Source organism: Octopus bimaculoides, chromosome 8 (assembly GCF_046866305.1).
Source record: "Octopus bimaculoides isolate indiv1 chromosome 8, ASM4686630v1, whole genome shotgun sequence".
Taxonomy (NCBI): Eukaryota; Metazoa; Mollusca; class Cephalopoda; order Octopoda; family Octopodidae; genus Octopus; species Octopus bimaculoides.
This window is the reverse complement of record NC_142935.1, coordinates 61,603,962-61,619,751: the sequence shown is the minus strand read 5'-3', so window position 1 is coordinate 61,619,751 and position 15,790 is coordinate 61,603,962. Positions and strand designations below refer to the sequence as shown.

At 35.5% G+C, this 15,790-nt stretch overlaps 1 protein-coding gene across 4 annotated transcripts in view; it reads right to left on the bottom strand.

Moving 5' to 3' along the window:
• LOC106876140 (kinesin-associated protein 3) overlaps positions 1-15,790 on the bottom strand; it is a 100,164-nt gene that overhangs the window by 44,147 nt on the left and 40,227 nt on the right. For all 4 annotated transcript variants that reach the window (XM_089356577.1, XM_089356575.1, XM_089356578.1 and 1 more), the window contains exon 2: positions 2,707-2,838. In XM_089356577.1, coding sequence (XP_089212703.1) covers positions 2,707-2,838 — 132 coding nt within the window. The remainder of the gene's footprint in view (positions 1-2,706; positions 2,839-15,790) is intronic.

Here is a 15,790-nt window from a genome sequence, read left to right as displayed (position 1 = left end):
TTAAGAAGCTCCCATTGCAATCATTTGGTTTTGGGGTCAGTCCCACTGCACAGCATCTTGGGAAAGTGTCTTCTACAAGAGCTCTGGGCTGACCAATGCATTGTGAGTGAGTTCGGTAAATGGAAACTGGATTCAATTTGTTTGACTAAACTGTTCAAAGTAGTGCCCTAGCATGACTGCAATCTTATGACTAAAACAAGTAAAAGAGATGAAAGAATTCGGATAACATTTATTTTGTTATTATTTATTTATTTATTGGTTTTTAAATGTTCTGGTCCGAAGGAGGAAATGAAGCAGTTTTCAAGGGTTTCACAATCTCTCTAAGACCAGAAGAACAAATAATGGTTTATGTGTTTCAACAACTATAAGCCAACTGCACAACATGCAACACTGAAAGCCTGTCTCTGTTTGTATGTTTTTTTCACTGGTTTTGGTCATTGTTGTTCAGCTATGCACTGCCTTGGAATGTTTTGGCCTATCATATCACAAGCATGGTTATGAGTTCAAGACACTCGCTTCCCAATCATGTGGTCTTGGATACAGTCCCACTACATGGTACCTTGGGCAGGTGTCTTCTACTATAACCCTAGCCTGACCAAAGCCTTGTGAGTGGATCTGGTAGACTGAAACTGAAAGAAGCCTGCTCTGTGTGTGTGTGTGTGTGTGTGTGTGTGTATACACACACCTTTGCCTAGACATCATGCGATGAATGTAAATGAGCATCACCATCATACAAGTGGTGTTGTTTGTTTCCAGCCTTCCTTGAAAAAACATGTCTGGCCAAGGAGGAATATTATCTTACTTGGAAACAGAAGATGGTTGGCAACAGGAAGAGCATCCAAATGTAGAAAACTTGCCTTAATAAACTCCATCTGACCCATGTGAGCATGAGATAGTGGATGTTAAATAATGATGATTATATTGAGCCCTAGTAATTTGCCTCATTCATATTTTTATGATTTCATAAGGGATTGGAAAACAAGCTGATTCTGACAAAGGGTGGTTGCTCAGATGGAACTTAATACCACGATGTGTTTCTTTATTCAACACACCAATTTTGCTTCACCATCTTACACACACAGATACACAATCTGAGAGGTGAAAACTGCACAGAAGTCATCTGAGGCTTCAGCACAGTTTTCACTTCTCAAATTCCAAAGTTGATTTTAGGCTGTGGTAGAAGAACTACCCACAGAGCCATGCAATAGAATCAAACTCTGAACCACATTGCAGCAAGTTGAACTCCTTAATCTAAATCCAATGTCTCATAGGAAACAGAAAATAATAGTTGTTTTTCACCAGAAATGTGGAAAAGACACAAAGCAAAGTGAAGTAGATACACACTGTGAGACAAGTAGAAACAGATCTCAACTAAAAACAATCAACAACCCACACAACATGTACTCTTACACAATTATTAGTCCAACACAATAATACAAACACGTAAGGAAATAAAACTCCCATAACATATACTCTGCACAGCAAATGGATGAAACACTTGAAATGAATCCCCAAAAATGAATCTCAGAATAAAGCAAAACAAATAATGCATACAAGCACCAACCCAGACACCCCACACACCTAAACAGACAGTGCTACGCACTCTGCTGAAACATGGAAGTATAACTGAATTAAGCTTGTAAGAATCTTAGATAAAACAAAAAAAAACAAAAAAAAAAACAATAACCATCATAATAATGATTTCAAATTTTGGCATAACACCAGCAAGTTCAGGGTTTGGGATAAGTCGATTACATTGACCCCAGTGCTCAACTGGTACTTATTTTATCAACTCTGCAAGGATGAAAAGCAAAGTTGACCTTGGCGGAATTTGAACTCAAAACATAAAGATGGATGAAATTTTGCTAAGCATTTTGCCTGGTGTGGCAATCAATGATTCTGCCAGTTCACTGCCTTGATGATAATAATAATAACAAGAGCACTCAGAGAGCACAAACCTCCACCAAGGCAATATCAATGTCCTCTTAATGGTTAGCCAGAAATGATTTTTAAAATGAGAATATCTGAAATAAACTCAACTGCTCTCACAAACGAGGATACTAAAAATGAACTCGACCGCTCTCAAAAATAAAGTAAAAAAAAACAGAATAATAATCCAGAATCCTTGTCTGGTACCAGATCAATACCAAAATCTAATCAGTTTGTGCCAGTCACGAAGCCACACATCCCTGAAAGTTTCATCTGAATCCACCCAGTGGTCCTTGAGATATCTTGTCCATTGACAAACAAACAAACAAACACGACTCAAAATAATGCCTTCACTAAGGCAGAGGTAATAATAATTACAAATTTTGCTATAAGGGCAGTCATTTTGGGGGAGGGGATGAGTCAATTACATCAACCTCAGTGTTTCACTGGTACTTAATTTATCGATCACAAAAGGATGAAAGGCAAAGTCAACCTCAGTGGAATTTGAACTCAGAAAATAGTGACAGATAAAATACCACTAAGCATTTCTCCCAACATACTAAAGATTCTGCCAGCTTGCTGTCTTAATAATAATCCTTTCCACTATAGGCATAAAGCCTGGGGGAGGAGATAAGTTGATTACATTGATCCCAGTGTGAAATACTGCTAAGCATTTTGCCTGGCATGTTAATGATTCAGCTAGCTCGCTGCCCTAATAACAACAATAATAATAATAATCATAATAATCAAAACAAATAGTGTGAATTCTAGACTCACATTTTTTGACATTCCTTTCTCTCCCCAAGCATCGCATCTCCCATCTCACCCAAAATAGTAGCCTCCAATTCATAATTGACCACCAGGGCTTTCTCAGTGGGATGGACATCAATACTGCCACATTTTACTTTTCTGAAAAAGAAAAAGAAAAAAATATATAAATATATAAATACTTGTGTGTAAGAACCCCACAAGCAATTTCAAATTAACAGAGCACTTTCATGGTTTGTTAAATAATATTTTTCTATATCCTATCAATAGAAACCAAATGAAACAAAATATTATAAGAAATAGTTACAAAAGCAATATAGTAAAAATAAAAGGAAAAACAGGATATTCTCTCTTTTTTTTTCTCCTTTGAACTGCAAATAGCAATTTTTACAAGATAGAAGCAAATTGTATAAAAATACTTCAGGACATCACTTTGATAGAAATCAATATATTCTTCAATACAAGCTTTTCTCATAGTCCTCTTCAAACAAACAGTAGAAATATGCAGAACAAAATATAAACAAGTAAATTTACTGATTTTTATTTTTAACTCAAATTTTGTTCAGATTCATATCCTCTTTCCTACCGTTAAGGTTAATAATATAAACGATGTACTAATTATGTGTGGCCTTGTGAATATGAAACTCATTTTGTTACCAAATGATTGTAAGTTCTATCTCACAGCATGGCACCTTGGGCAAGTGTCTCCTACTGTGATCTTGGGCTGACCAATGCCTTGTGAGTGAAATTGGTAGACAGGTATGGTATAAGCACATGGGTGATAGGTGCAGGTGTGGCTGTGTGTTAAGAAGCTTGCTTCCCAACCACATGGCTTTGGTTTCAGTCCCACTTAATGGCACCTTGGGTAAGTGTCTGCTACTATAGTTCGAGGCTAACCAAAGCCTTGGAATGGATTTGGTAGATGGAAACTGAAAGTCCATCATGTGTGTGTGTGTCTCCTTGCCTTGACATTGTGGAACAGTTGTAAGCAAGTGTCACAGTTATGTATGGAGTATTATTATTGTCTAATCTTTTGTGAAAACATGTCTAGTCATGGGTAAATAATATACCTTGCTTGGAAACTGGAGAGGATTGGTAACAATTAGGGCATCCAGCCATAGAAAATCTGCCTTAATAAATTCTGTTTGGCCCATGTGAGCATGGAAAGGCAAACATTAAAATGATGATGTTGAATCTGTATGGAAACCTGGCAAGTGATTGCACATATGTGTGTGTATCTAAGTATGTATTCATGTGTTGTGTGCACAAGAGTATTGGTATAACTTTATAATTTGCACTTTCCAAGAAAGTGTTGAGCTAAAAAGCGGGTAACATTTGCTGAGGTGCCTTGTCAAAAACATCATTTGCCAGAGTTGCAGTATGGCCTTCAGTTAGGAGAATATATGAAGCAAATGAGAGGAAGAGAAATAAATATACTAAGCTGGTTTGCAGACCAATCTCCCTGCAAAGCTCCAGCATGCTGGGCTCAGAGAGGCCAGTAAGTGGAAGACCAAGAGGTTGGTGGTGGATTAGGAAGTGTGAGCTCCTGGAAGAGGAAGTGGTGTCAGGGGTAGTGCTAATTGGACACAAGCTGACTTTTGATAAACCTTGGTTGAATCACTTGGGTGGGGGTGTCTGGTGTTGAAAAACCCTAAACAATGATCCCAAGAGACATCACTGTGTCCAGGGGCATCACAGGATGACACATGGAAAATATATATATATCTAGGAAACTGAACTGTAGGTCTGACCTTGTCTTTCAACCAACAATCAATGTGCCATAAAACTGCTAAATCAGGGCTGTCCCAGAGCTACATCACCATCACCACCACTAACAACAGACTAAGAAGCCACAAACCCCAGTTCAGCTTCCTCAAAGAAGATCTATGATTGCAGGCATTCAAGACATGATCATTCCATCCTTATCTTGAACATTACCAATTTAAATCCACATAATCCAATGTGTCCTTCACTTTTGGGCCATATCTAGCCCAAATATTCTGTTTTATGTTCAAACTGGCCATATCTGGCCTCTCACACCTATTCTGCAATGCCATTCTAAAAATAAACAACTGCACCATTGAAATCTTGAAGCTTTGAAATAATGAATGATAAATTCAAAACCATATGAATAAATAAGCATTACATTAGACCAAATAATCTGAATATTAAACAGTTAAAACTTCCCTGCTGGATTCCCAAGTATGACCAACTTAAACTAAAAAATGAGACAGTCACCTGAATAGAGGAAGGCTTTTGTTTATTTAGGGCTCTGACCTTGAGTAAAACAACAACCGCAACATTTACTGAAGGTGTGGTTTATAGAACCAAGAACCGCATTATTAAAATATAAATAAATTACAAAACCCACTAATAAATTAGTTCCTTTAAGATTACAGCTGGCATCTAACACTTAACGAGCTGAAAATAAAACTTCGTCAGGAGATTAGCACAAGAGAAAGATGATGAAGATGAAGAGGATGAGGTATATCAAAAAATATAACTGGGGTAGAAACAGCAGAAACTCTTCATGTTGAAGTAGAATGTTTAATAAAGTGTCTAAGTACATCAAGTAGTGAAGTAAAGCTGTTTAGGGTATCTTGTTTCTAATACATATCAACTTAAGTTAAAGAATACCAAAAGGCAACACCCAAAACAACTATCAGTAAACTATCTTACCATTTCTATTTATCTTATTTATTTTTATCTAAATAGAGATGTTGAATTGCCAGTAGTAAGTGAAGAGTGTTTCCTGTTTTACATTAATGAAGGAAAACTCAGTAATGTACAAAGACGCACGTATGAGATAGTGACCAGCTGGAATCTTACTGAGCAACATAATGAACTAAATACTGCTGGCACTAGTGGAATATTAATAGAAAATCCATGTCTGATAAATACTCTTTTGCTTGTTTCAGTCATTTGACTGCGGCCATGCTGGAGCACCGCCATTAGTCGAGCAAATCGACCCCAGGACTTATTCTTTGGAAGCCTAGTACTTATTCTATTGGTCTCTTTTTGCCGAACCGCTAAGTTACGGGGACGTAAACAAACCACCATCGGTTGTCAAGCGATGTTGGGGAGACAAACACAGACACACAAACACACACACATATATATATATATATATATATATATATATATATATATATATATATATATATATATATATATATATACGACGGGCTTCTTTCAGTTTCCGTCTACCAAATCCACTCACAAGGCTTTGGTCGGCCCGAGGCTATAGTAGAAGACACTTGCCCAAGGTGCCACACAGTGGGAATGAACCTGGAACCATGTGGTTGGTAAGCAAGCTACTTACTACACAGCCACTCCCGCGCCTATATTCAGTTTTATAAGTTAACTTGCAGTAAAATGTATTGTATAAGAGATTAATTGAATAAAGCACATATGCTATGTTCCTCTTTATCATTTAATAAATAATTCATTCCGCCGAGGCCGACTTTGCCTTTCATCCTTTTGGGGTTGATAAAATAAGTACCAGTTGCATACCAGGGTCAATCTAATCGACTGGCCTTGTACCCCAAAATTTTGGCCTTGTGCCTAGAGTAGAAAAATAAATAATTCTTTCTACTACTATAAGCACAAAGCCTGAGGAGGGCCAATTGATTACTTTCACCCCAGTACGTAACTGGTACTTATTTTACTGATCACAAAAGGATGAAAGGCAAAGTCAATTTCAGGCAGAATTCAAACTCAGAATGTAAAGCCACAAAAAAATGCTTCTAAGCATTTTATCTGGTGTAAACTTATGCCAGTTTGACACTTTATCATTTAATACATTAAAAACACACACACACATTAATGTTTATTTTCATATTGTAATAAAAACAATTTTGCATAAAATTGAAGGATTACATGATATATTTGGTAGAGTATGAATTTATTATTCTTTAACAAGAATAGTATTATTGATAGTAACTTTGAAATTTTGGCCAGCTAAGCCATCATGGCATACAATGCATTTAAGTTCATATTGGCTTTACATAGTCTCTGTTAAGTCAAAATTTTCTGGGGTAACCCGAATTCTGTTGAATAATAATGAGGCTGCGTATGTACGTGTATGTGTGTGTGTGTGTGTATGTATATATATATATATATACACACATAGGTGCTGGTGCCACTTAAAAAGCACCTGTACTGGTACTGCATAAATGCACCCGTGCAGGTGATGTGTAAAAAAAGCACCCAGCACACTCTGCGAAGTGGTTGGCATTAGAAAGGGCATCCAGCTGTAGAAATCATGCCACAACAGACAGTTGGAATCTGGATAGCTCCCTGCTAGCCAGCTCCATGTCAAACAGTCCAATCCATGCCAGCATGGAGAGTAGATGTTAAATGATTATATATATATATATATATATATATATATATATATATATATGTATATAAGATTGTCATCATTTTAATGTAATATTTCCCATTCTTGCATAGGTCAGACAAAAAAAATCCTTGGACCAGATTTTCTACAATCAGATGCTCTTCCTGTAGCCAACCTTCATCTGTTCCCAAGCCAAGCGATACTTCCTTAGTCCTTTGAACATGATAAGCACAATGGCTGTACATCCTTAAATGAGGAAAACCAAATGACATTGCTTGTATAATGGTGATACCTGTTCACACTTAACATGCAGTGTCAAAATAGGGAGACACAAATTCTACACTAAGTGGAGAGTTTGACATTTTAAATATTTCAAAAAACAGCACAACTATTATTTTACTGATTCCAATCTTTCTCAAATGTCACTTATTCAAGACATATTTTCATATAGCCATGTAGTTGGCTAAACAATAGATAAATAAAAACACAACTTGCATTGAAGTTGCACCAGAAAAAAGATTGAAAACAGTCAAAACAGCCATGCCATTTTTTAAAGTAAAATATCTACATATGAAATATATAGGTGATGTATAATATATATTTTTATATATATAAAATGATATATGTGATATATATATATATATATATATATATATATATATAAAATGATATATGTGATATATATATATATATATATATATACATATATAAAATGATATATGTGATATATATATATATATATATATATATATATATATATATATATATATATAAAATGATATATGTGATATATATATATATATATATATATATATATATATATAAAATGATATATGTGATATATATATATATATATATATATATATATAAAATGATATATGTGATATATATATATATATATATATATATATATAAAATGATATATATATATATAAAATGATATATGTGATAGATATATATATATATATATATATATATATGAATGACAGGCTGCTGCACAGTTTCTGTCAACTAAATCCACTTGTGAAGCATTGGCTTTTGTAGAAGACACTTGCCTTAAATGCTGGGCAGTAGGAAAGAACTTGAAATGAGAAAGTTATGAAGCAAATTTCTTCTTATCTACACAAGCATGCCTGCATCTATGCACCATCATCATTGTTTTTATGTTATCTAAGTATATTTTATTTTCTAATGACATCCACATTGAGCTGACGTCAGCTCTAGGCTTTACTGAGTTATCAGCAACGTCCTATATGTATGGCTTCTTTAATTTTGCAAAGTTTCCTCTTTGGTTCTTTATCAATTGTAGAATTGTCATTCTATAGCAATATATATCATTTCCTTTCATAAAAACCCTGTGTTGTATTAACTATCACTGATGTATATTGGCAAAAGATAATAATATTGTCAAGAAAAAAAAAAACGAAAAAATATTGTTAAGAAAAAAAAAACAAAAACTGGTAACACTTTCTTGCCATTTTCCTACTCAGAAATGGAGAACCAGTGATTTGGTGCATTGGAAACCTGTAACCACTGGAGATATTCTTCACAAATTGTGATATAAATGATTAAAAATCTTCTACATTTCATTCTTCGAGGGTTAATGAAATAAGTACCAGTAGAGAATTGGGGTCAATGCAACTGACTAACTCCTTCCCTAAATTTCAGGTCTTGTGCCTACAGTTGAAAATATTTTTATTATTATTAACTAAAGCAGCAAACTGGCAGAATCATTAGCACGTCAGGCAAAATGCTAAGTGGTATTTCATCTATCTTTACATTCTGAGTTCAAATTCCACCTTTTATCCTTTTGGGGTCAGTGAAATAAGTATCCTCCCCTAAAATATCAAGTCAATAGTAGAAAGGATTATTTATTATTAAGAACTCATCTCAAATATTTAAGCTTCTGGTTCTACATTTAAAGGTCAATAAAATATATTAGTCATATATATTATATATATATGTATAGTAGAATAATAAACAAAAAAGAAAAGGAGGAGAACTTCTTACAATGCAAAGAAAGTTGAGTAAACTTTATATGCTTTGGGCACAAAAGCCCTATCATCAGAAGAATATGGTTAAGAAATGTGACATATCTAGAGCTGACTAAACATCAACAATAACTACAGCTTTGCAGAAGAAGGAGACTGACTGACAGACATATTTAGATTGTGGATCCAGATTCCTAACACTAATTAAACCCTAGAAGTAATCACAGCTATGAGAAACCTAATACATTTTTCTAAAACAGATGTTATCTGATTCTAAGAGGAGTAAATAATCTGTCACCCTTTTTTTATTTTTAATCTTTTTTAACTTGCTTAGCTTGGAAGAAAAATCAGTACCCATGTCCTTTGCAGGCTCTCTGAGACTAGTGACACTGATACTTGTTAACCCATTAGCATTTAAACCAGTCATACCAGGTCAAAATATTCTACTAGCTTTATGTTCAAAGCAGCCAGATCCAGCCTCTCACACATATCATACAATATCATTTTATAAATAAGCAATCACATCATTGAAATCTCAAAGCCATGAGATAATTGCTGAGATAATGGTGTGAATAATCATTACATATGACAGAGTAATCTGAATGCTAAAGGGTTAATTCTCTGTTTAAATACTTGCAGGAAAGAGATTCCAGTGGGGTGATGTTCTAGGAAGGAACAACTGGGAATAGTGGTTAGTGCAGGACTAGAGGCGGTGGGGGAGAGGCAGGGTTTGACTGAATGCAATAAGAGCGATGAAAGGTGAAGAGATAAGTGGGTTAAAATCAGCCAGGTCTGGGGAAGAGCCTTTAATAGTAATGACAAAAAAGACAGAAGAGGGGAGACAGAGGCTGGAACATATCTTTTAGTGATTGAATGCCAATGAATCAAGTGGCCCTTCTCTGGATGTAGTCCACGATGTCTGTGTATTGAGGGCAGCACTGCCCCAACTGTGGGAACAACATTCTACTGAGTCATATGATAATTGGGTGGATTATTGGTCAGTTTCAACAATGTGTGTTCAGTTATCTGAACAAATACATTTCTATTTGTGAAATTTACCTATAGTGGCTGAGTATTCCATAGGCATGTATATGATTAACCAAACTCTGAAACCAAATCAGTGTAACATAATGTGACAAGATTGGATGTTGAATTACACTTATGAACCAGGGAAACAGAAAAAGAGAGAGAGATACAGAAAGAGGGGGGGAGAAGCAGACAGATGGAGAAGGGAGGGGGAGAAAAACCATTCCCAGTACTAGATTAGTACTTTACTAATTGATCTCGAAGAAAACGAAACACAAAGTTGACCATGACAGAATTTGAACCTAAAACCGAGAAAGCCAGAACAAATACTGCAAGGCATTCCAGATAACACAATAATGTCTCTGCCAATTCACCACCCTAGCATACCATAGATACCCTAATGTTAAACAAAATAAGTAAATAAAAGAAGCATAAAACAAAAGTCATTTATTTATTTAGAATTTAGTTTTGATAAAATCCAATAAATTCATTTTTTAAATAACTTCAAACATCCTTAAAAATAGAATTGGGAGTTGTTTAAAATGGAAAACTATCAGTTAGAGATTAAGGAAGATAAAAAAACAATTAAATAATACTTAAGTTAGAAAATAAACAATCCATAATCATGGCTGTGTGGTTAAGGAATCTGCTTTGCAACATCAGGGTTTTGAGTTCAGTCCCACTGTGCAGAAATTTCAAACACATGTTTTCCTCTATAGGCTTGGGACAACCAATGCCTTGCGATGGAAGTAGTAGATAGAATGTATAGAAGTCAAGTGTGTGTGTGTGTGCATGTGCGTGCGTGTGTGCATGCATGTGTGTGTTGCTGGTTGCATGCCCTTTCTGTTGCCAACCCTCACTTCTCAGCAAGTCAATATTTTCCCATAACTAGACATGTTTCTCACAAAAGGCTGGAAATGAACAACACTGCTTGTATGATGGTGATGTGATGTCCAGACAATAACAACTATCATTTTAAATGTTTAGATAACTGTATACACACACATATGATGGGCTTCTTTCAGTTCCACTCACAAGACTTTGGTCAGCCTGGGGCTACAATAGAAGACACTCAAGTGCCATGCAGTGGGAATGAACCCAAGGCTACATGGTTGGAAAGTAAGCTTCTTAGCCACACATATGTATACGAATGGATACATGCATGAATGTTGACATTCTATGGCTTCACTTGTCACCTTGTGAACATAGCAGTAATGTTGACATACCTTGTTGACATGATAACTAGTCATTCTGAGTTTTCAAAGAACAAGGTAATTAAATTAAAACTCCTTATTTGAAAAACTAAAGTCATAGAAGCACTACTAAGAAAAAATTGACAACAATCTTAAGTAAAATATGCCTTTTAACCCTTTCGATACCAACCCACCTAAGACTGCTCCAAGTTCTATTGCATCAGGACAATTACCCCCCACCCATAGGACAATTCCTGATGACAACTACCCCCTAGGACAATTACCTCCTCTTCAATATATTAAGAAGTTTTAAATCATCATCTGTTGTCCTCAGGGGTAATTGTCCTTGAGGGGTTATTGCTCCCCAACAACTTGATCCTGGGTTCAATCTCACTGTGTGGAACCTTGAGCAAATGTCTATTCTATCCCAGACTGACCAAAGCCCTGTGAATGGATTTGGTAGACAAAACTGAGTTTATATGTATATGTGTATATATGTGTGCACATGCATGTGTGTATAGTAAAAAAAGTTAGATTCTCAAGTCATACTGACTCATAAGGGCCAGTTTCCCAGTTCCGTGGCGTATATATTCTCCACCTGGAACAACATGAAATAAAGCATTTTGCTCAAGAACACAATGCATTGCCTGGTCCAGGAATCGAAACCGCAATCTTATGATCATGAGTCCAACAACCTAACCACTAAGTCACATACCTCCACCATGCGTGTGTGTTACTGTCTCCTTGCTTTGCCCATTGCATTATAAGTGAAAATGAGTGTCACCATCATGCAAGCATTATCCTTCACTCTCAATATTCTATGAAAACATATCTGGTTAAAGGGAAATACTACCTTACTTGGAAATAGGTGAAGGTTGGTCACAGAAAAGGCATCTGGGTGTGGAAATTTCATCCGACAAAATTCCATCTGACCCATGCAAGCATGGAAAAGTGGATGTTAAAGCAATGATGATGCGATTATAATTCCAACTGTTTTTACCACTACATGGTTTGTCAAGAAAGCTAGACTAATAATAATAATAATAATGGTTTCAAATTTTGCCACAAGGGCAGTAATTTTGGGGGAAGGCGTATAGTCGATTACATCGACCCCAGTACCTGACTGGTACTTAATTTATCGACCCCTGAAAGGATGAAAGGCAAAGTTGACCTCACTGGAATTTGAACTCAGAATGTAGCGGCAGACAAAATACCGCTAAGCATTTCACCCAACATGCTAATGATTCTGCCAGCTTGCCATCTTAATATTAATAATGGTTTCAAATTTTGGCACAGGACCAGCAATTTTGGGGGAATGGAGACTAGTTGATTAGATCAACCCCAATGCTCAACTAGTAATTGTTTTATCGACCCCAAAAGGAAGAAAGGCAAAGTCTACCTTGGCGGAATTTGAACTCAGAACATAAAGATGGACGAAATGCTGCTAAGCATTTTGCCTGGTGTGCTAACAATTCTGCCAGTTTGCAATCTTAATAGTAATAATAAATAATAACAACAACAACAAAAACAGCAAACATTTTTTCAGTCAATTGCAAGGTAGTCATATTACACCTAAGTGTTATTTTAACAAGATGCGCCAAGGTAATTAGTCTTAATGAAACAGAAGTTAGGTTTCTAGTGATGAACTCAACAGACAAAAATAACCAAGATCTAAATGGAGGATAAAATGTCAAAGATGAATGCTGAATATAATTGAAATGCAAGGATTATTTTTGCAACAAGATTTCTTCTTTAGAAAATAATGCTGAGATAGAACTGATTGGCACTGAAATAAATGGCTGTGAAATTGAAACTTGTTGCTTATCAAGAGAGAATGAATTAAGAACATTTAATGTACATGCAAAATGTTAAGGACATCTTTTTTAACTTTTTGCCTGTTTCAGTCATTGGACTGTGGCCATGCTGGGGCATGCCTTGATGGGCCTTGTGGTAGAACCAAGGGCAGTGGATTAGTAGAAATATAAAAACAACGAACTGGATGCCTTGCAGCTTTTGTCCCAGCTCTTTGTAATTCTGGGTTCAAATCCTTTCATGGCCTAGTTCGATGATAGACTTAATCTATAGCCCCATTTAGCACCACTAGCTGGCACCTTGGGTGCCTCTAGTGGTATCTACTCCATTGCAAGCATTCAGACAAGGTCTCTGGGTTGAGGATACTGCCCTCCCTCTCACCTGCTTACCAGTTTCAGACTTACATATAGAAAAGAAAAAGGTAAAATTTAATTCCTGAATAAGATAACTAATAAGGTTACCTACATGTGAATGGAATTCAAATAGAAAATGAAGAACTTGTTTGTTTTGGAACGCTTCATTGATTTCAAAACAAAAACTGTAATTGTTACATCTATTTCAGAAGATAATGATATCAATGTTTCCTTTATCCCAGAAACTTGGCTCATTGCAGAACCCCCACCCTTCAAACATGTCCTGTTAAAAGTCTTGTATTACAGTTACCACATCTACCAGAATATCCTGAAACCAATGAGAGAGAGAGAAAGAGACATGCTAGAAATAGTAGCCAACTCTTTTAAATTGCACTTTATTAGCTTAAAAGGAAAGAAATGTCTAATGAAGCATAAGATTTTTTTTTCTTCTTACTGTTCTGTTACTTGCTGGATCTGGAAGGATAGATTGTGCTTGTGGCCCAAATAAACCCTTTATTACTGGTAAGATTGAAGCTATTAATGTTCCTCCTTAACTACTGCAACTCAATACCTGAGGGAAAGACAAGAACAAGGAATGAAGGGGTTCCAGAGGGCCAATGTTCTAGAAAGAAGAAAGGACTGGGTGTAGTGATTAGCACTACATCCTAATGAAAGATGGGATGGTCATGACTGGAAGACCCTTGATAGTAGCTCTACTTAATCCCATTGATACCAATTCACTCAAGACTGCACCTGGTTCTATGATACAAACTTCCTGTTTAAAATTAAAACCTTCCACCAAAAATTTCATGTTGAAGTACGTTCCAAATACCAGTTCAATAATGACAGTTATTTTACCAAATACTTCATGATTACTTTAAAAATTAAGGTAGCATATTTCACTATTGTAAAATATACTTGCACAGGGTCTTGGGAAAATGTTTTCTACCAGAACTCTGAGTCAACCAAAGGTTTGTGAGTGGATTTAGTGCATGGAAGCTGAAAGAGGCCTCTCGTGTGTGTGTGTGTGTGTGTGTATAATTGTATATATATCTTTGTCTAGACACACGATTGTAAATGAGCAATCATCATCATACAAGCAAAGTTGTTTGTTTTCAGTCATCTGCAAAGAACAAGTCTGGTCATGGGGAAAAATTACCTTGCTCGAAAACTGGTAAGGGTTGGCAGCAGGAAGAGCACCTGGCCATAGAAGCTCTGCCTCAATGAATTCCATCTGATTCATGTAAGCATGAAAAGGCAGATCTTAAAAGACGATTATGATTATGGTAACAAAAGGGTCAATCATAAATGACCTGAGTTCCATCAACCAGAAAAGTATCTCCAAGAGTTGGCAGCGCTATAGTAATCATAAAATGCCATTTCTTAAACAGGCAGATGCCGTCCAAATCTTACATATCCTTTTGATATGCTGGTTGTAATATGAAATATAAATCAACAGCAAAATGCTACATAAATTAGGGGTAAGCAACAGGTTGCTCACTGAAGTGTCCAATGTGGGGTTTGAAACTTTTCTAAAGAAATTTCAAATTTAAATTCATTTGTAGCCCATTGAGCAGATGATGTTTTTATTAGGAAGTCTTTTGTGTCATAATTTGTTTAATGTTTGCCTACATGAGTATTGTCTGTAATGGAAATATGGAGGTGGGATTTGTGGAGATACAGCAGGTACACACAAAACTATGTCGAAAGCTGATAAATATCTAAATGAGGGAAAATTTAATTTTCAAGTGGTTAAGCTTTAATTTAAAGACTCATAAGTAATCATATATGTAATCTGCAGAGAATAGCTGAAGCATAATCATTCTATTTTATGGGCTGTTAATGAATGAATAATTTACATGGAAACTAAAGATTAGCAAGATTATTTCAAAAGCCAATTTAGTTAATTAAAAACAAAACAAAAAGGAGTGAAGTGTGTTATATATACACCTATATATATATATATATATATATATATATATATATATATATATATATATATATATATATATATATATATGTATATATATATATATATATGCAGATAAAATAATAAGATTATCTCAATGGAATCTCTAATTGTTTTAAAACAATGGGTTCACATCATTCATTCTTTTAAGCTGACATGGATAGGGGCTTCTGATCATTAAAGCAAATTGGCAGAATCATTAAAACATCAGACATAAGGCTTTGTAGTGTTTGCTCTGATTCTTTGCACTGTGAGCTCAAATCCTTTTCAAGCCAACTTTACTTGTCATCCTTTTGGGAGGGCTTTGATAAAAATGCACCAATCCAGGGCAGTAGACTGAAAGAACTATAAGAACATCAGTCTGGGATCATTATCAACAGCAGTAACATTTAACATCCATTTTTGAT